Source organism: Plutella xylostella, chromosome 19, assembly GCF_932276165.1.
Source record: "Plutella xylostella chromosome 19, ilPluXylo3.1, whole genome shotgun sequence".
NCBI classification, from domain to species: Eukaryota; Metazoa; Arthropoda; class Insecta; order Lepidoptera; family Plutellidae; genus Plutella; species Plutella xylostella.
Window position 1 is genome coordinate 1,800,338 of NC_063999.1, and position 20,593 is coordinate 1,820,930.

A 20,593-nucleotide genomic window follows, 5' to 3' on the forward strand; every position below is an offset into this window, starting at 1 on the left:
CACGTAGCTCTACGCCGCGCACCGGTACATCAGCACATCAACCTGGAGAAGAACGGGTGGAAAATCGAAGAGGTCAAACGCATTTGATCAGCCGGACAACCGTTCCTGCCAGGTCAGTTTCTTTCCTTTGAACTTCCCCCTTGCTCCTCCATTTCATGGTCCTTCGAGCCGGATAAAAACACAACTGAAACTGAACATTAGTGAAAGGCGTCAGTGTGCTTGTAAGATCTAATTTCACAGCTATTCTTGAAGTTAACTTGATGGGTATAAAATATTTGGGGCCCTCGTCACGGCACCATTGTAAATTTTGCGACCTTTTCGGGAACCTTGACTCTTTTCAAAGGTATTGTTAGAGTCATTTTACACTTCTAACCTATCACGTCCGTCATTTGACATGTCACAGTAACATAGTTCTAAATACTTCCGCATACTGCAATGAGCCGTTTTCCTTGACAGCTGTCAGTTGAGCTTTTGGGTAAGCCGATAGATGGCGTGAAAACGCAGTGTACCAACTGTCAAAAATTACATAGAGAGCAAAGAGTACTAAACTCAGAATAAGAACTCACTAGTTGTGATTAAATGTCGGGTGGCAGCGCGAGCCATCCTTCCGAGGCTCAGACTGCATGTGGCTTGGGCTTGGGATAGTGCTAAGTATTCTGTGAATAGTTCTACCCGCGCCGTCACGTAGTGTTCTTTTCTCTATGCGCGCCGTTTGAACGGGTGCTGCGTGCGAGAACTGATTTTCTATTTTTATTTATTGTATGATCCTAAATAAGATCCCAAAGAAATACTTACAAGACAAGATGAGAATGTGTGCCGTCGCAACTTGTAAAAATAAAGGACATCATAAATTTCCAAATGATGAAAGCCAGGCGCAACAATGGATTAAGGCGACTCGGATAAATGTGCGAAAAATTGATTGGAAACTGCGAAAACATTCATGGTTGTGTTCGGATCATTTCATACCAAGTGATTTTCATTCACGTAAGTAAGTTAAATCATTCGCGGTAATGTAAATTAACCATTGTTACATAAGCACTCAAACAGGTAGGTAGAGTTGCCCAACATGACCCACCAAATCAGGGATTAAATTCATTAAAAGGGATTTGAGCTGCATGTAGGTACTTATAGCTTTTCACATTTTATATGCACTAGGTTGCTTGCTCAGTCAGTACCTGTACCACATAAGAGTCACTATCTCAAAAGAGTCACTATCTCAAGTGCACTAACTCTACAGTATCAAGGGAGGAGGAGCAGATAGCTCAACTACAACTCAATTAATACAGGAGAAACACAAGGAAACTGAGAAAACTTGAAAAGAACGGCTGTACGCACAATCGCACTGAACGCTGAAGCAACAGTGACATCGACATCATAGAGAAAATAATACTACAATTCTACCTACCTACGTCACTTTCACATTTCTTTAGCCTCACAGAATAACATATTGTGATCTGAGTGTGTTCTGAGGGTTTGAAAGTTGGTACAACCCCAGACAACGCCATCTATTTCTCCAAAAAGGAACTTTTTTTTTTTTTTAACAAACGCCTCATAGAATCACCGAATGCTTTTATGAAGTGTTGCTGGAACGAATGTCCAGTTATTGGTGTTTTCAGATTATACGTTATACGCAACCAGCCTATTTCCGTGAGAATCATTTAAGGGCCCGTACAGGGTGACGTGCCGCGCCAATTTTGGGTTTTCAATGCTCTTCACACAGCACACGCAGTGACACGCACACATGTAAGTTTGCACAGTGGGTCGATAAACTTTTACTCGCCAACTTTATTGACAATTATTTTCAAGTAGTGATTTGAGGGTAAGTTTAATTTTTAATTACACTGGTAAGCACCAGGAAAGAGTAGAAATTAATAGGGGTGCCACTTTTCTCCATACTCGGAACCCGATTAGATTTCTAAACAAATGTGGTATTTACTTGTAGAAAGGTAACTACAGGTATTAAAGTGTAGATAATAAGTTATACTAAGGGTATACTAAGCCGAAAGGGGATGACTCAAGGGGTCATTCTGAACAACTTTATAGATTGGCAAGTTGCTTGGCGACCCTCCTTGCGGGGTAAAAGACGCGGAGGGGACGAGGTACCCAAGACGACAGCGGGTAGCGGAAGGGGTAGCGGTGAAGGGCAACGCGTGCACTGCATGTCATTGTTACGGCAGTCTCGGCCGCGCAGCCGAGGCGGCCACATGTCTTATATAGTCTGTCATAATTTGAGTGCGACCCACATGAGATCATTGATCCTGAGACCATTAGTCTTAGGATGAGTGTTGAGGCCTTTTTAATATTATCATTTTATTATTATTAGGTATCTATAATTCGTCAACAAAATAACGTTAAAAACAACAAATCGTATAATGTCTCAATATAGGGGCTTCTTGTAGAACAGCGTACCGGATCAGTCATGCAGCATGCTACGCGGCTAAAGGTTGGTACTGCGCAGTCAGATACGAAAAAGTAAACAACAAAGACGAAGAGTCCATATGACAGTGCGTCAGTTGTCAGTTCTTGTAACTAGGAAAGCAACCAAAATTTATGTGATTTAATGAAAGTAATTAATGAGCAAAACACAGAGAAAAATTACAAAATTGATGAAATTTTGAAAGAAAATGGTCATATCGTGCTTCGCCTACCCCCATACCACCCGGAATTAAATCCTATTGAACTTGTGTGGCGGTACGTGAAAGGCGAGCTCGCAAGAACGTCGATTGACTCTAACTTAGATAAAGAGATAAAAGACTTAGAGTTGCTTTTCTCTAATTATTCGCCTGAAAAGTGGAGAAATTGTGACGACCATGTCATGAAAAATTAAGACGAATATTATAAATCTGATAGAGTATTTGACGATGTATTGGACAGGTATGTTATTGTTTATTTATAATTTAATGTAAATTAAACATAAAATATTATAGGTGTACACTGAACTAATATGACTGGCGTACTCTAGTACATTATACATCAAAGTAGGTATAATGTTTTTTGGTTTTTGTCTTAGATTTATAATTGAAGTTAATGAAAACGATGATGAAGATGAGGATGACGACGACGATGAACAAGTTCAAACAGAGAGTGAACATGAAAGTGACATGGAAATTGATTTATAAAATAAAACACTTTTACATAAATTAATTCAAATTGGTAGATATTCTGAGGGTAAACATCCAAATTTTAATGCTGTCAAACTATAAATTTTAAGCTAAATATGACATTTACGGGAACACTCATAGAATAAAATTTTACTTACGTCAGAAATAGTTACAAGCTATCGCGAGATTAATCCGGGCACACTTTTCTACGTGTGTAGCATGTCGTGCTACCTCGCCCCCGCCACTTCTTTCACCCCGCAAGGAGGGTCGCCAAGTAACTTGCCACATTATAGTTCTACGAGTTTTGCAAAAACGCGAAAAAAAAAATTCGTTTTCCATGGTAAAAAGTCACGTGTCAACAAAGTTTCTATGATAAAGGTTTTTTTTGGTTAATTTTTAAAACTCGTAGAACAAAAGTTCAGAATCAATCTCACTTGTTTTAACCCGACTGCCGAAGGAGGAGAGTAATGTTTTTTGATTGTATGTATGTATGTTTGTAAGTATATTTTTTGGTGGCAGAATAATATTTTTTCATATTTTAAGAGTTTCGTACCTCAAAAGGAAAAAAGCAACCGTTATAAGATCTCTTTGTTGTCCGTCTGTCTGACTGACTGTCTGTCACTGCCCTTTTTCTCAGAAACGGGTAAAGATATCAAGCTGATATTTCGCATAGATATGAGGAGTACCCAAAAAAAATTGGGGTTGATATTTTTTCCGGTTATTTTGATGGTGTAGGTAGGGTATCGTTGAATAGGTCTTTTAATATAATAGGTATAAAAAAAGGTTAAAATATAATTATTTGGCTTTTACCCTTAAATTTGGGGACCACACCATAGACAAATCCTAATTTAAAAAATGATTTCAATAGATGGCGTGATTTTATGTTGGGTAACTCAGAATAAGAAGTGATGATATCTCAGAATAATAATGGTTAATGGTGCTATTCCGCTGAGCATCGAAACCGGTGGGACGCTAATGAAAAGTGGTCATGGAAATGCACCAGGGTAGACCCTGCTCCTAGAACAAGGCATGAGTTTGTGATTTGTGTGCGTGAAAAGCGAGGATGGAAACTTTGAATATTTTCTTGATTTTTTTATTATTGATGCAATAACATATAATTAGTATTATTCTGAGTTACCCACCGAAGTCACCCCGTGGCAGGTTGACTAGATAGGTACTTTTGCAAATCACGCCATATATCGTTGTTTTTATTAGTGGCTACTGTCTATAGAAGAAATTCCGTCATTGACAATTTTACGTTACGAATGAATTTAGTAAACTCAGTAAACCTAACTAATCCAGAGGAAACCTAAAATATCTTTCTCTCTCTCTTTGAAAAACATACTTAATAGCCCAAACTCGATTCTATTCTATTCTCTGTGGGGGTGTAAGTACCTGCACCTGGCTCTCTCAAGTGGAACCTTTGTGCATATCCCCAAGGTCTAAACTGCCTTCCTAAGCTTGAACCATTTCCCACCACGCTGGTCCACTGCGGGTTGGTGGGTTCACATATCTAGATGTGCTAAATCTAGATATGCAGGTTTCCTCACGATGTTTTCCTTCACCGTTAGAGCGATGGTATACATTGTACTTAAGTTAAAAGAACTCATTGGTACATGTCAGCGCCGTGATTCGAACCCGCATCTCTTGCGTGAGAAGCGGGCGCTTACCCGACTGAGCTACCACCGCGCCCAAACTCGATGCTTTTAGCTATTAAATCTTTGAAATAAAATTCAGTCACCTCCGTGTTACTGCCCTCATCAGATCCTCACGAGACCATGCCTCAACCAGCACCATGAGACTGTGTTTTTGAATCCTAACCTAATCTTCCTACGTATTGTCATCACTTAGATCCATTTACTATATTCCTGCTCCTCATCCCAGGGCCGTGGGGAGGCACGTCAGCTTTTTAAAGACATCAGCAGCAGACTAATAGAAGTCTCAAGGGATCCTAGGGCTGGCACTTAGGTACCTATCACAAAGGCTAAGCATCGCTATATAGCGGGGTAACGCGGCCAGCGTCTTGGGTACCCTACCCGACAGTGGCAGCGATCTGGCCAGCATCTTCTTTTTAGTTTAATTTTAATTTTATATTAGTGAGTTTTAGTTAGGCATTAATAATTATAATTTAATCAAGAAGTACCATGGACTTAACTAATAAAAAACATTATGATTTAATTTATTGAATATAGTAGTTATAAGAATTATGCTTCCTCAATTTCAAATCAAATTATGTTGGTGTCATAAAAGTTGAAAAAGTGCAATGACAACCAATGTGCAGTGATTTTGTGTCTGTACACAATTAGATCGCGAGCTGTCAGTGCCGCCTAAACCGACGTGACCCTTCTTTGGAGGCCACCGGCCGACTGAGTCAAACGTCGCATGTGTTTATGATTTTATAACACAGAAAGCCGCCATAGATATTTGTATGAAGATTTGAGGGAAAAAAATTGCTCAAGTTTGGGATTAATTTACACAAAATAGGTGAGTGTTTATTAAAAAACAAGGTATTTAGCGCCTAGTCCAAGCATTTATCTTTATAATTTGATAAGAATCATATGAAAATTCTTGATTATTACGACACAGTTGTTACAATACGGGAGTGTGATTTACTGGTTTTTCGTAATTAATTTACAGTTATCCATAAGCATTTACTTAAATTCGAATGATTCAGCACCTAGCTAGACTCTTCGGCTACCTGTGTGATTTTTTTCAAGGCTGTAGAGCATCATTTACTACATAATTCTATGACAATGCCAACCCTCGATTGCCTATTGCGGACCCTTAAGACGTGTGAAGTCCAAATTCTTACCTTTACAAGCTTGACATTTATAACATAAAACCTTTGAAAAGCATCGGGCATGAAGATGTTAAGTACCTATCATCGTAACTGATTGTTACCACAAACATAAAAAGAAGGTTATAAAAAATATTCCTGTGCCCTTCTTTAACCCTTCCACTGGCAGGCGGCGCGCTCCAAGCGGATTTTTTAAATGTATTATTATTTCCTAAACCGTAAAGAGCCGAGCGCAGCGAGGCCATATAAACCAACCGCGCATTCCTAAACCCTTGAGAGCCGAGCGAAGCGAGGCAATACATACTTAACCGGCAATTCCTAAACCTTAAAGAGCCGAGCGTAGCGAGGCCATATATCTCATCCCAGCATTCTCTAAAGCCTAACATAGGGAATTATTGGTTGACGCAGCCAAAACTTACTTTTTCTCTACCTAAAACCCCACTCTCATAGTTCCCTTCATCCACAGCCTAGGAATGCGGCACGACGGCCCGCTGGCAGACAACGGCTGCGACCCGAGCGCCTACATCATGAGCCCCACGCTCGGCAGCGGCAAGATCACCTGGTCGCAGTGCAGCCGCACCTACCTGCAGAAATTTCTCGAGTAAGCCATTCCTAACACCCTGCCTTGATAGTCATACGTCAAACTGGTAAGAGGTCTACAGCATGAGCTATTTGCAGAAGTTTCTAGAGTGAATCTTGTTCAATATGGATACCTTATACAAACTGACCTTTATGTATTGGTGATAACAGGTCTGCAGTAGGACCTATCTGCACAAGTTTCTGGAGTAAGCTATGTGGATGTGCATTCCTAATACAGGCAGCGTCTTGTTAGTCAACCTCATGCTGGTAAGTTTGCAGCAGGAGCTGGGTATCTGCAGAAATTTATTGAGTGAACTTTGTTTATTACTTATTGTTATATTGTTTAATTTAGAGCTTTTTTGAAAAACTCTGTTATTTCCTAGTTCAGATCAGCATTTTAAACTACCTTTAGCATTAAGAGTTGACCTATTATTGTAAATCACATTTAGGATTAAGTTTTTTTCTGAATAAATATTCTATTCTATTCTATCATAGCACCAAGCTGAGCTAGAACCCGTTTCTGCACCGGAAAGCAACACCCTTGCTCATTTTCCTTTACCTTTTTTTATTATTGTTTTATTATTTATTTTTGTGTTGTTTCGGTGTGTGTGTGAAATAAATGTATGTATTTCTAAAATGTATTACTATCCTATGATCTTGAAAAATTAACTAACGGTAGTCTTAAAAAAACTAGACGCCCCGCCAATCATATCGTTGCATTTCTAAAGATGCCATTCCTGGGGCATGTCATAAGACATTTTTCAAAATTAACCATCATTATTCTTCTCTTTCCAGCACAATCCAGTCCCGATGCCTGCTAGACCACGGCAACTCGGCGGGACAGCTGGACCACAGCGCGGAGGGCATTCTGCCCGGAGAGCGGTTTGATGCGGACCAGCAGTGTGAGTTCACCCTCTTTATTGTGATTCAACTTTATACGACTCTTTCTGGTTTAATTCATTATACCTTTTGCATCCCAAAGTCGCGATATCGCAAGATACACAATAGTTTTTTTTTGTCTTTTTTGACGGGATTTAAATTCATACTCAAACCAGTTATGTGAAAAAAATTACAAACATCCATTCATTCATCATTCAGATAAATTATAGGGTTGAATTCCTGGTGCTATAGTATCAAAGTTGGCTGAGAACATCAAAGGAAATCCATCAATAATGTATGATATCCGAGATAACACCTCAAAAAGAGTTGACTGACCCGACATCTATACCAGACCATGAAATCCAACTTATTTATGCCAACAACGTCGCCAAAAAGTCATCATAAAGAAAATTTTCTCGGACACTATTTCTATTTTCGTAAATTCTAAACACGTTCCTATTGTATTAGAATCCATCACCAAACGCACCCGCCAACGGACAATTTGGCATGATCTTGAACTTCTGTTGTCACCTATTGTCTTCGTTCTAACGTCACGACAGTAGTATTATACTCAGCAGCTTTCGCCACGGTGATCGATGACCAATCGATTATGCGCGGGGTCATTATAGATCAGACTCGGTATATTCTCGATGGGTGTTGAATAATAGGTTTTGGAGCGGTATTGTCGGGATATAGCGGTGCATTATGATGAAAATGGCTATCTTTATGCTATCGGTAATTCGCTGGTAACCTGTGAAAGATCGATTGTTGTACCTACCTACTTAAACTTACGGTGGGATAGATAGTAACAGCTAGAAACCCAAAAGCCAATAAGTTAAAAAACACTTTTTTTTTAATAAGGCATCACTACTGTTCTGAACCCCTACTATTCTCTAAATATCACTATAACAAAGTGCTGTTTACACGATAAGAGTACCTAGCCGAGCAGAGCCAATCATATGGAAATAGAGCGAATACTTACTATTTTCGTGTAAACCCAGCTTATCTTAGTGCATACAAGCCAAACTACCAGAAATCATAATCACAACTCTCCTTTCTCCAGGCATGTTAAAATACGGGCGCGGCAGTCGTCACTCCGCATCTCAGAGCCTGGAGGACATCTGCCGGGACCTGCACTGCCAGCGGGAGCGCCACACCTGGACCTCGCACCCCGCGCTCGAGGGGACCAAGTGTGGACACGATATGGTAAGGACACTAGGAACACCACCCATCATTAAAAGGTTAATATGTACCGGCATTTCATCCTACCTAAAATATGCAGCGCCTGTAATTTGGAAGTCAGGTAGCTGATATATATATAGACACCAAACACGAGGCAAACTATATAGACACCAAACACGAGGCAAAAGTGCTCATCATCATCACACCAACATTTGCGCTGGACGGGATTCAAACCCGTAGCCCCGAACCACGGAAACAGGGTTACTACCTCCTGAGCTGCGACGTCATCAATCATCATTACTTCAGTCATGAGGAAGTGGCAGTCGTCACTCCGCGTCTCAGAGCCTGGAGGACATCTGCCGGGACCTGCACTGCCAGCGGGAGCGCCACACCTGGACCTCGCACCCCGCGCTCGAGGCGACCAAGTGTGGACACGATATGGTAAGAACATATGTGAAATAATAGGATAATATCTGCGGGCATCTCATCCTACCCTGTAATTTTGATGTCAGGTAGCTGATATATAGACACCAAACACGAGGCGAACCAGTTTAAGTGCTCATCACACCAACATTTGCCCTGGGCGGGATTCAAACCTGTAGCCCCGAGCGAAGGAAGCAGCAGGTCGTCTACTGGCTTTCTGGCGTAGGTATTTCACGCATAATGGCCCACCTAAGAGGCTAAATGCGAAAAATCAGCTCGCCATGATAAGGAAGCAGGGTTACTACCGCCTTAGCTTAGCTCCAGTAAAGTGCAAGTGGCAGGGGTCACTCCGCGTCTCAGAGCCTGGAGGACATCTGCCGGGACCTGCACTGCCAGCGGGAGCGCCACACCTGGACCTTGCACCCCGCGCTCGAGGGGACCAGGTGTGGACACGATATGGTGAGGACATGGATGATGTAAAAGGATAATAGAGGTATTGTATTGTATTGTATTGTATTGTATTTATTCACAAAAGAAAAAAGGTAAGATACAGAGTACAACTTACAAATTATTTTACAATAAAATATGAATGACAATAGGCTGTAATCTTCATTGACATGTAGCTTCCAGCAACCGCGCTAGGTGGTAACCTGTGTTACAGCTGCTGGTGCCCCATATAACGGTTTCACAAAATTAAAAGGTAAGCCTTATAATATTTTGCCAATAAAAACGTTATACTTATAGTGCTCAGTGACATCCGTCTTAGGGTGGATTCAACCAAGCTCGAGTAACTTTTATTCAAGAGTAAACTACCAGTTACTCGGGAGTAAGCAGATTTTGCACCCTACCAAACCTGAAACCAAGATAAGTAGCTAATACGACGGATTGGGTGATTTGGACGAATCCACCCTTAGTATATTACTTACATTTATTCATTTTATTAGAAGTTAAGTTAAATATAATAAGTAAGCTTAGTTTATTGAGAGATGTATGTAGGCGTGTGTGTGTGTGTGTGCGTGCGTGCGTGTGTGTGCGTGTGTGTGTGTGTGTGTGTGTGTGCGTGTGTGTGTGTGTGTGTGTGTGTGTGTGTGTGTGCGTGTGTGTGTGTGTGTGTATTGTGATGTTATAGATCACTTGCTATTTTGTTGTATATAGTAGATTTTCTGTGTCTCCTTGCCCGATTTCCAAAAGGTACTTGGTAACAGTTCTTTTGCAGTCTAGGTGGTTCTGATTATAAATTTCTAATGTTTTATTTACTTTGTTATACACGTGAGCGCCCAAAAATGTTTTGAATCTTTGTGCAAACACAGTGTTACACCTTTTAACGTTAAAAACGAGATCTTTCCGCCGCTTTTCTTTCAGATTAAAGACGTCAGTTTGTTTTTTATGTTGGCTCATAATAATACTCAGAACATACAGTTTTCTAACACTGAGGACTTGGACCTTATTGTAGAGCTGTGAAGTAGGGTGCAGCACTGGCAGGAAGTGCGCCACCTTGAGCAGAGCTCGCTGGGCGCGCTCGAGTCGCATCAGGTGAGTTTGGGCCGCTCCACCCCATACTTCAATGCAGTAAGTCAGTATTGACTGGCATAAAGACAAATATACTAGCCTAATGTGATAAGGTTCTGCGATATTTCGTAGTTTTTTAAAAATAACCATTAGCTTTCGAGTACGATTTGACAATGCCGCTATGTGATCCCGGAAATTTAGTTTATTATCTATTATCACACCGAGATATTTAATAGATTTAACTCTTTCTAGGTTAATGCATTCAGGTGAAGGGTGATTTTGGCAAGAGCTAGAGAGCACGGTTATGTTGTAATCATTGGTTGGGGGCTGCGATCTCTCTGTGATAGAGAAAGTTATATATTTTGTTTTTTCTTCGTTTAGACTGAGAAGGTTGTTGCCTAGCCATTTTATAACCTTATCTACTCCACGTTGGGCATAATCAAACGCATCTCTCCAGTTGACACCTTTGAATAGAAGTGCTGTGTCATCAGCAAAAGAAACGACTTGTCCATTTGCAAGTTCCAAATCACACAGATCGTTTATATATGCCAAAAATAGTGTCGGAGCTAGTACACTGCCTTGGGGAGCACCGTAATTTATTGGCAGAGAGTCGCTTACTGTATCAGAGACTTTGACAGATTGACTTCTGTTTTTGAGATAGTCGGACAGCAATTTTAGCGGTTGTCCTCGTATTCCAATGTTCTCTAGTTTTTTTAGCAGGATAGGTATCGATAAGGTATCGAAAGCTTTACGGAGGTCCAGGAATACAGCAATACATTTTTCACCACTGTCCAGACTTGCCACCAAAGAATCGGTCATTTTTGAAACGGCGTCAGCGGTGGATCTGCCGCTTCGGAAGCCATATTGGTTTTCTGATAGAATTTGGAATGACTCTAGGTATTTAGTTAGTTGCTTATTTATTACACGCTCTAGAATTTTGGATAAGGTAGGCAATATTGAGATTGGTCTGTAGTTATTTATGTTATGTTGGTCCCCAGATTTATGTATAGGTGTTATTATAGATTTTTTGAACGCGTTCGGAAATTCCCCTGATTTTATTGACAAATTGCAAATATGCGTTAACAATGCAGCAAAGGTGTGAATGTTTTGTTTTAGTATTTTTGCGGAGATTAGATCCCAGCCACAAGAATTAGTATTTTTTAAACATTTAATAATCGTTATTATTTCTGTAATGTCTGACTCTAATAATACAAATGAGTGTTTTGTTTGTTTTGAAACTTTTGTTGCTGAAGGCGTGTCTTTATCTCTCTTACGCTTGTCTATGACTTGAGCTGCAAGTTTTTCACCCACCTGTGCGAAATATTTATTAGCATTATTTACTGCAATTTTAGGAGTAGTTGTTGAGTGTAACAGATTCTGGGGTGAGGTTTTACGTTTTTTATACTGAGTTATATTATTAATTATCTCCCAGGTTTGTTTTATATTGGTTTTGCTTGCTTTATCAAGTTCGGAACGTTCAAAATGCCTTTTAAGTTTTTTTAAGAGGTTGTTACAAAAGTTGCGATATCGACGGTAAGTTGTTGCTAAGGTCAAGTTATTTGGGTTCGTTTTAAGCTGCTTGTGCATACGATCGCGGTTTTTCATGCACTTTAAGAGACCAGGGGTGACCCATGGTTTCAATGTGACGCGTCGGGAAGGTATTTGCGGATATCTCTCACACGGCTATCAGACCCAAAGCTAGGCAGAGCCTATAATATGGGTGTGTGGCAGCATTTTCAACGTCCTGTAGGCTGCATTACGCTCGGCATTTGTTTGTAAATTTTCTGGACATAGTTACGTCCAGAAAGTTTGCAGTAGCAACTGGCGTACACAACGGATTGTTTATTTTGTCAATATTGGTAACATTGGCTGCATAGCTCAGTGATTTACTTTTAATCAGTGGACCCTTTTCATTGGAGATGTACCGTACCTAGTAATATTTTTAGTCCAGTCCTAACAGAGTCTATATTCATGGTTTTGCACCATTGAAGACCTTTTACCTTCCGACTTAAACGTCGAGGTCTTGCAGCATTCTTTACATTAATGTAGTTATTAAACTTCACTCTCACTTTCGGTCTTGCATGCCCCTAATCCTGCCCGTGTTATTACCATACCCACATCACTAACCCAACCTTCTCTCCGCAGTACTGCCGCGGCGGTGAATGCGTGGAGCGCTACGGCACCTCAACCCCCTTGGGCTCGTGGGGCCGCTGGGGCGGATGGTCCGAATGCGCCTCGTCGTGTCTGCTAGATGAGAGACATAGTGCTGCAGCTAGTGGGATTGCTGTCGCTACCAGACGGTGTAACCGATTTAGGTGAGTATCCCATTTGGCTTTCGTATGAAGGGGCTTTGAGATGCTTTCTGGTGTTTTTTGGACTCTCCGTGAGTAGCGTCAGCTACAGTCTTTTGTTTATGGGGGTGGTCCGAATGCGCCTCGTCGTGTCTGCTAGATGAGAGACATAGTGCTGCAGCTAGTGGGATTGCTGTCGCTACAAGACGGTGCAATCGATTTAGGTAAGTATCCCATTTGGCTTTGAGATCTTTCTGGTCTCTCAGTGAGTAGCGTCTGCTATAGTATTATGTTTATGGCATCGGAAAGTGCCTCTAGATGTCTGGTAGATGAGAGACATAATGCTGCAGCTAGTGGCATTGCTGTCGCTACAAGACGGTGTAACCGATTTAGGTATGTAAGGCTGGATTTAGGAGAACGTGAATGTGTGGCTTCAGAGCTTTTATGGTGTGGTCGATTTTTTTTGCTTTTATTTATTCGACGACCGAATGGCGTACTGGTTAGTGACCCTGACTACTGAGCCGAAGGTCCCGGGTTCGATTCCCGGCTGGGGCAGATATTTGTTTAAACACAGATATTTGTTCTCGGGTCTTGGATGTGCCCGTAAAATGGCAATAGGCCCGCCCCCTATTACATTGGAACTAACATAACACTCTGGCGAAAAGTGGGTGCAGCAATGCACCTCTGCCTACCCCGCAAGGGAGTACAATAGTACAAGGTGTGAGTGTGTGTGTGTTTTTTTTCATTTATTTATTTATCAAATATGGAACACCAGCAGTTTACACAACACACACTGATAACTTATTCATCATTACAAATTTCGTTCTTTGTTTCAGACACGACAGTGGCAGTAGCTACTGTTCCGGCTACGACAAGAAATATCAGACGTGTAATGCTCAACAGGTACCGAAACTTCTTCCAATGTTAGGTATTTGGTTCTAATCTAATCAAAAATTGTTAATCAGTAATAAACGCTTAAGTTTAAACTAGATGATATACAGGAAGAGCGGAGTCTCCTGGCACAGGCGTTTCCAACGCCTAAAAGGAGGCTTCAAATTACTAGTTGATAAGAAATCTTTGTTAAGACAATAAACAATTTTTGTATTTTTATTTTGTACCTATTTTTGTATTTGTAATCTTTGCCAGAACATTGGGATCAAGGCTAAATATTTATTCAGTGTGGGCAATCTGTTTTTATGAAACATTACATTTTAATAAATATTTCAGTGCAACAACGTGCCAAGACTGACAGTACGTGAGTTTGCGGATCAAATCTGCAGAAGGGCGAGGGAAGTGGACCCTGACCTAATAGGGACTGGCTTGCAGAGAATGGATTCTGATGGTAAGAGAATGAGGACTATAATAAACAGAATAGTCAAGAGTCGGTCCGATATTAGCAGGATTGTAGCATATGCTAACAAAGAGATACTACATACATAATCTAAATGTAATGTAAATGAATTTTACAAACAATCCAACTAATACGTTATCACAATCTTGGCGTTGAAACACGCGCGGCCTATATGCATCCCAATTTACAACACCAAAATCACAAAACAAAAGTTTTCACTGACCATATAATATAACTTAACTTAACCGACTTCGAAAAAAAGGAGGTTCTCAATCCGTAATTTTTTTATGTATGTTCACCGATTACTCCGCTATTTATGGACCGATTTTGATAATTCTGTTTTTCAATACCCATCTGTATTACATCAATATTAACCTCACCCCCAGACGTATCGTCATCGTGCGCGGTGTGGTGCGACACGCGCGGCGGCGGCTACAAGTCCCGCGGCTGGACGCTGCCCGACGGCGCGCGCTGCTCCCGCCACGCGCCCCAGTACTGCATAGCCGGCTCCTGCCAGGTCAGTGTCTACACGGTACGCTACAAGTCCCGCGGCTGGACGCTGCCCGATGGCGCGCGCTGCTCCCGCCACGCGCCCCAGTACTGCATAGCCGGCTCCTGCCAGGTCAGTGTCTATACGGTACGCTACAAGTCCCGCGGCTGGACGCTGCCCGATGGCGCGCGCTGCTCCCGCCACGCGCCCCAGTACTGCATAGCCGGCTCCTGCCAGGTCAGTGTCTATACGGTACGCTACACAGTGCTCGAAGATCAATATAAAATTATAGACCTAGTTACAATATAACAATCAATTTTGCATGTTGATTGTACAATTATAATGAAATGCGTTTTGAATCCAAATGACGTTTGCACAATCTTCAATATTAGCCCTAGATACAAGATATAATATTATATATCTAGAATATTGCGCAATATAATTCGTCTAGGAGCCGCCTTATAGCATTTTATTGACAAAACCTTTAGCTTGCTGTGTCAACACTGACAGTACTTTCCATTTATGACACCATATTGGCGCTTCCTTCAAAGTAACATTTTATTTCCTATTCCATTTTACAGAAATTCTCATGCTCTCCCCACGCCGACTCCCAATTCTCCCTGACGCCGAGCGAGTGCGAGTGGGAGGCCCTGCAGCTGCAGACAGCTACGCCGCATACCTCGTGAGTTTTACTACTACTTCTGTGTATTATGTTTATTATTGGAAATTTTAGAAAATGATGACAGTATGGGGCAAATAAACCCGACCCTTTTTAACAACGTGGTCATCATTTTCCCGCGTCTCGCGAGCATATTCGTAACTTATTCGTATTCTGTCATAGGTATGACCGCGTGCGGGGCAATCCCGCATGCATGATGAATCCCGCATGTTGTTAAAAACAGCCTATGAGTGACAATAGTACAAGAGAGGAGTCAGAGTTCTTAGCCCCAGTCGGTACTTAATTTTATTTTATGTCGTTTCTTTATCTGAGGGGGTAATATGCAACTGGTAGGCTGGCATACTCGAATGGAACCTATTTGCACGTGCCCATAAGGCACTGTTAAATCGTTTATAAGCACTATCATCCTCATAATAACATTATGTAAATATGGCCCTCATCAACCAAAATGGTGTAAACCACGTTATCAGTCTAAAGGCGGGATCAGACGGTTCATTCGAGTGAATATTCATTCGAGTGAACGGTTATTTCTTTTTGCACTTTTTTTTCATTTTGAGTTTACACGTATCATTTCAAGTGAAAGATGCCGAACGAAAGACAGAAATGAACGAAAAATGACCGTCTGATCGCACATTTACCAATCCATTAAACATCAACTAACCACAATCCCTTCCACTCCAGCACAAAATCCTCCGGCACGTGGCGTCGCGCGGTCGGCTCCCAGTGGCGGGCTGTCAGCGGCTGCCACTACCACTGCGTCAGCGGCGGCAGCGGCGTGCGGCTGGTCCGGGCCGCCGGCAAGCAGTCTACTAGCATACAGCTGTGCCGCCCCGACACGCCTAGCGCTAGACTGGTATGTAGTGTATTTATAAATAATAAATATGTAAGTATGTGGGGAAATTTTACACACCGCCATCCAACCCCAAACTATGCAGAACCTGTGTTATGGGTGTCGGACAGCTGATATATCTACACAAATACATAGATAGATATTAAATAGATAAACGACAACCAGACACAAGCTGTGCTACCACAAAAAACTTTAAACACTGTTTAACTAGTGTTTAAAACGAAATTTGACAGATTTTGTAGGCGTTTGACAGCGCTAAACACCTGTTAAATACTGTCTAAGTTTTTGTGGTAAGGCCCAAGGTATTTAGCATGTTAGCGAGTTCTCTCAGCATACCATCGCTGTATTTAATAATAATCACAGCGATGGTATTCCGTCAGGACCGACTTGGTGCCACCCCGACACGCTTTAGACTGGTATATACTTGTACTTGTTCTGGCATAGCCTAGCTCTAGTCAGTGTCAGCGGCTGCCACTACCACTGCGTCAGCGGCGGCAGCGGCGTGCGGCTGGTCCGGGCCGCCGGCAAGCAGACTACTAGCATACAGCTGTGCCGCCCCGACACGCCTAGCGCTAGACTGGCATGCTTATTACCGCTGGTATGCTTATTCTTCTTCTGATAGTGTCAGTTGCAATAGCTGAGAAGGCCCTATTGCAATACCCAGGCTTTATGCTCCAGTTTACTCGGGAGCTAGGCTGGCTGAGCTGAAATTAAGGGGATATGTACAAAGGTTCCACTGGAAAGAGCCACGTACGAACTTCACCCCTCTCAGAATAGAATAGATAAAGATAAAAGATAAAATCAGTAACGAATAGAAGAGATAGTGTCAGTGACAAACACTAGAGCTAGACTGGTCTAGGTGACCCTAGGGTCACCATATTGAAAGGATTCATGAATCTGGCATAGTCAACGCTATGGTGACCTGATTTTCAAATGACTGTTCACCTTTAGGGCTGATTTTTCAATACAAAATACAAAAATACAAAAATACAAAATATTTATTTTCAGTAACTTAGTCTATGTATAACAAAACATTGTTGGGGCTCTCCTATTAAGTAAAAAAAGTGATTGGTCCGACCGATTTCGGCCATGGCGACCACTTCGACCCCTAGTTCTGTTGGCGCGCGTGCGCCCTAAGATGGCTTATATAGCCGATCTTTGCGGCGAACCCCCTTGCACAGTGTGGGCATGTGAGTACGCCGCCGACATAATTATAGTTGATGGCGGCAGGTGGACAAGCTTTTAAGTGGTCGCGTTTCGCGTCTAATTCAGCTTTACGCTGCAGCTCGAATTCGCGTACTCGTCTTGCCACCACCCTGCGCCATTCAGGCCGTTGTGCCGCCAAATCTTCCCAACGAGAGGGCTCAATGTTGCATCTTTTCATGTGCCGCTTCTGAACATCTTTATATCGGAGGAGGGTAAGCGTAAAAAAAGTACCTGTATTAGGAGACCCCGCTCTTCCTGGACCACTGTACGTAGTAAGTTACATTCAATAAATTTAAATGATGTACTCTCTGATTTTTAATTGGAAAGAATTCTGACATTTTATGAGTGATGCTACTAAAAAAGTTCTTTACCGAAAAAATGAAAAATTGCGATCCATTTCTGGGCAATAATTTTTTCTTAATATTTTTATACAAAAAGATAAATCTAAATATTTACTTGCTCAAGTAAACTAATACAAAAATAACAAATATTTCAATATAATAGCTGTTCCCGCGAGCTTCGCTTCGCCTTAATAAGTTTTCCCGTGGGAATTCCGCGATAAAAAGTAACATATGTGTTAATCCAGGGTGTCAGCTAACTTCATTCCAAATTTCATTAAAATCGGTTCAGCCGTTTTGACGTGAAGAAATAACAAACATACACACATACATACATACAAGTGTATATGTGTATGTACATACACATATACACTTACAAACTTTCGCATTTATAATATGAAGTAGGATCACGACTCACGACCCATGTATCGAATTAATTTTAATTGCTTTATTTTATTCTTTAGCATGGCATCACTTCCTACTAAATTCAGGGATAATAAACCTTTTTAATCAATTTCAAAAAAAGATTGTCTATTCGGTAAGTACATATAATATGTTCGGTATGTATGTAAGATTATTGGAACTGCACCATATTGACATATGAAAATACGAGTATTAGGGCTAATAAACAAATATTCAAAATTTAATAAATGTTTATGTACCTATGTACGTTTATATGCTTGTTGGTATGTATGTTTGTCCACGCATATCTCCGAAACGATTGATCCGATTGTCACTATTCTTTTTGAGGGTTCCGTACCTCAAAAGGAAAAAAAGGAACCCTTATAAGATCACACTTTGTTGTCACCACCTTTTTTCTCGGAAACGGGTAAAGATATCAAGCTGATATTTCGTATAGATGTACATAATTATGATGAAATTAAAAGGAAAACTACCTCAGGTAATTAAGTATACTTGTACGGAACACTCACTGCGCGAGTCCATCTGGCTCAGTCGGGTAAGCGCCCGCTTCTCAAGCAAGAGATGCGGGTTCGAATCTCGGCGCTGACATGTAGGTAACAATGAGTTCTTTGAATTTAATTACAATGTATACCATCGCTCTTACGGAGAAGGAAAACATCTGTGATCATATGTGAACCCACCAACACCGCAGTGGACCAGCGTGGTGGGAAATGGTCCAACCTTTGGAAGGCACTATGGAGATGCTGGAGGCGGGTTCCGCTCATCTGGCATAATCTTTATTGACCAAAACTCATTTCGCATAACTCGTATGGTCTAAACTTTTTTGGTCGAACCATCACTTTGCCAAGACTTATGGCATAAGGCTCGTTTCGTCTAAAACTCTTTAGGCACAATCTTTAAACACCTAAGTTTCGTTTGCTCAAATTTATGTTCGTCTATACCTATGTATAATCTTGTTTCTCCTAATGTTATCTTAATAAATAATATATTAAGTATGTAGTAAATGTACAAATTGTGGTATTTTTCTCCTACATCCCGAAAATCACGATATTGTATGATAAAAAAATCGAAAGTTAACGACCAATATAATTATTACAAACCCCATGAGATCGAAGCCTAAAAATAGGTGCGACGACGAGCAAAGCGAGGAGGAGCGTGTTAGGTGCACATGTTCATCAAAACCAAAGCGGAGCGCAGCGAAGCGGAGCGGAGCGTTTTCCAAACAGCGGAAACAATACAAGGCACCAGTTTGCGCTATGTAGGGAGACGCTCCGTCAAAGTTAACTTGGCAAACTTCGTCAAGTCTTCTCGTCGCCCATACCACAAAGTCTCAAGACGAAAGGCTTTGATCAGTGTGTCCTACCGGTTATGACCTATGGGGCTAAAACGTGGACACTTACTGTGGGACTGGTTCACAAACTGAAGGTCACTCAGCGAGCTATGGAAAGAGCTATGCTTGGAGCTATGCTTGAAAGATCGCATCCGGAACGAAGTAATCTGACAGAGAACTAAAGTCACCGACATAGCTCACCGAGTTAGTAAGCTTAAGTGGCAATGGGCTGGTCACATCTGTCGAAGAACCGATGACCGATGGGGTAAACGTGTTCTGCTGTCTTACTCCCAGCGATGAGTCGCTGACACAATTTCACCTGTATCTCTAATTTGGTACCACCACCGCACATTTTAGACTCACAGTTTGCTGTGACGACACGCAAGCCAGTCAGTGCACACAATACAATTTTATAGAGCGACATCTCTTTTTTTTACCTCTATTCAAATACGAACGCAACATCGCCCTGACATCGGCGCGGCTACCGTTTCAAAAATAATTACTAGTTGTTTTTAGATATATTTTCTACGACAGCGATAATTATATAAGATAATTGAGATTATCTTTAATTGTATTTTTCACTGTTTGTAATATATTTAGGTAGGTGGGCAGTTCTTCTTTTTAACCTACATAATGGATAAAAAATTATCCCGAATTTGAAAAAAATAACTTTAGCTTTTTGGTGAACTCTAATAATTTTTATGATAGCTACATTTCTATTCTATCGAAAAAGGTGGTTGGCCGCGAAGTTTAAGTATTTTTTCAAGATTTTCAGAACATAATACGTGGATAAGGCAAAGAAAATTACACCTTCGTCACAGAATCTTTTATTTTATTTTAACGAAATAGTCTTCGTCGATTAAAATTAAACTTTTTTGATACGTTAATAAACAAAATACCATTTTAGAAAACATATGAAGGAATGGATTTTTAGTAATAACAAAATATTTATTAAGTAGTTATTACCACTCTGTCACAATTTCAGCTAAAATGAAGCTTGTTTTTGCTATAAATATTTTTTCGCTACTAATTACAGTCAAAAATTAACAGCATAGACGTTAACATCAATGACTAAATTTAATATGATTTTTCCAAAGTTGCACTATTTATAACAGAACATATAAACGACCAAAAATAAGTTGACTACCAGGAGACACCAATCGTT

General features: G+C 41.0%; 1 protein-coding gene across 1 annotated transcript in view; it reads left to right on the top strand.

Moving 5' to 3' along the window:
• LOC105380255 (A disintegrin and metalloproteinase with thrombospondin motifs 16) overlaps positions 1-20,593 on the top strand; it is an 81,242-nt gene that overhangs the window by 42,900 nt on the left and 17,749 nt on the right. The window contains exons 6-14 of the mRNA XM_048627901.1: positions 6,365-6,499; positions 7,273-7,379; positions 8,420-8,562; positions 12,616-12,785; positions 13,598-13,664; positions 13,989-14,103; positions 14,499-14,839; positions 15,184-15,284; positions 15,963-16,134. Of these exons, the coding sequence (XP_048483858.1) occupies positions 6,365-6,499; positions 7,273-7,379; positions 8,420-8,562; positions 12,616-12,785; positions 13,598-13,664; positions 13,989-14,103; positions 14,499-14,839; positions 15,184-15,284; positions 15,963-16,134 (1,351 nt within the window). The remainder of the gene's footprint in view (positions 1-6,364; positions 6,500-7,272; positions 7,380-8,419; positions 8,563-12,615; positions 12,786-13,597; positions 13,665-13,988; positions 14,104-14,498; positions 14,840-15,183; positions 15,285-15,962; positions 16,135-20,593) is intronic.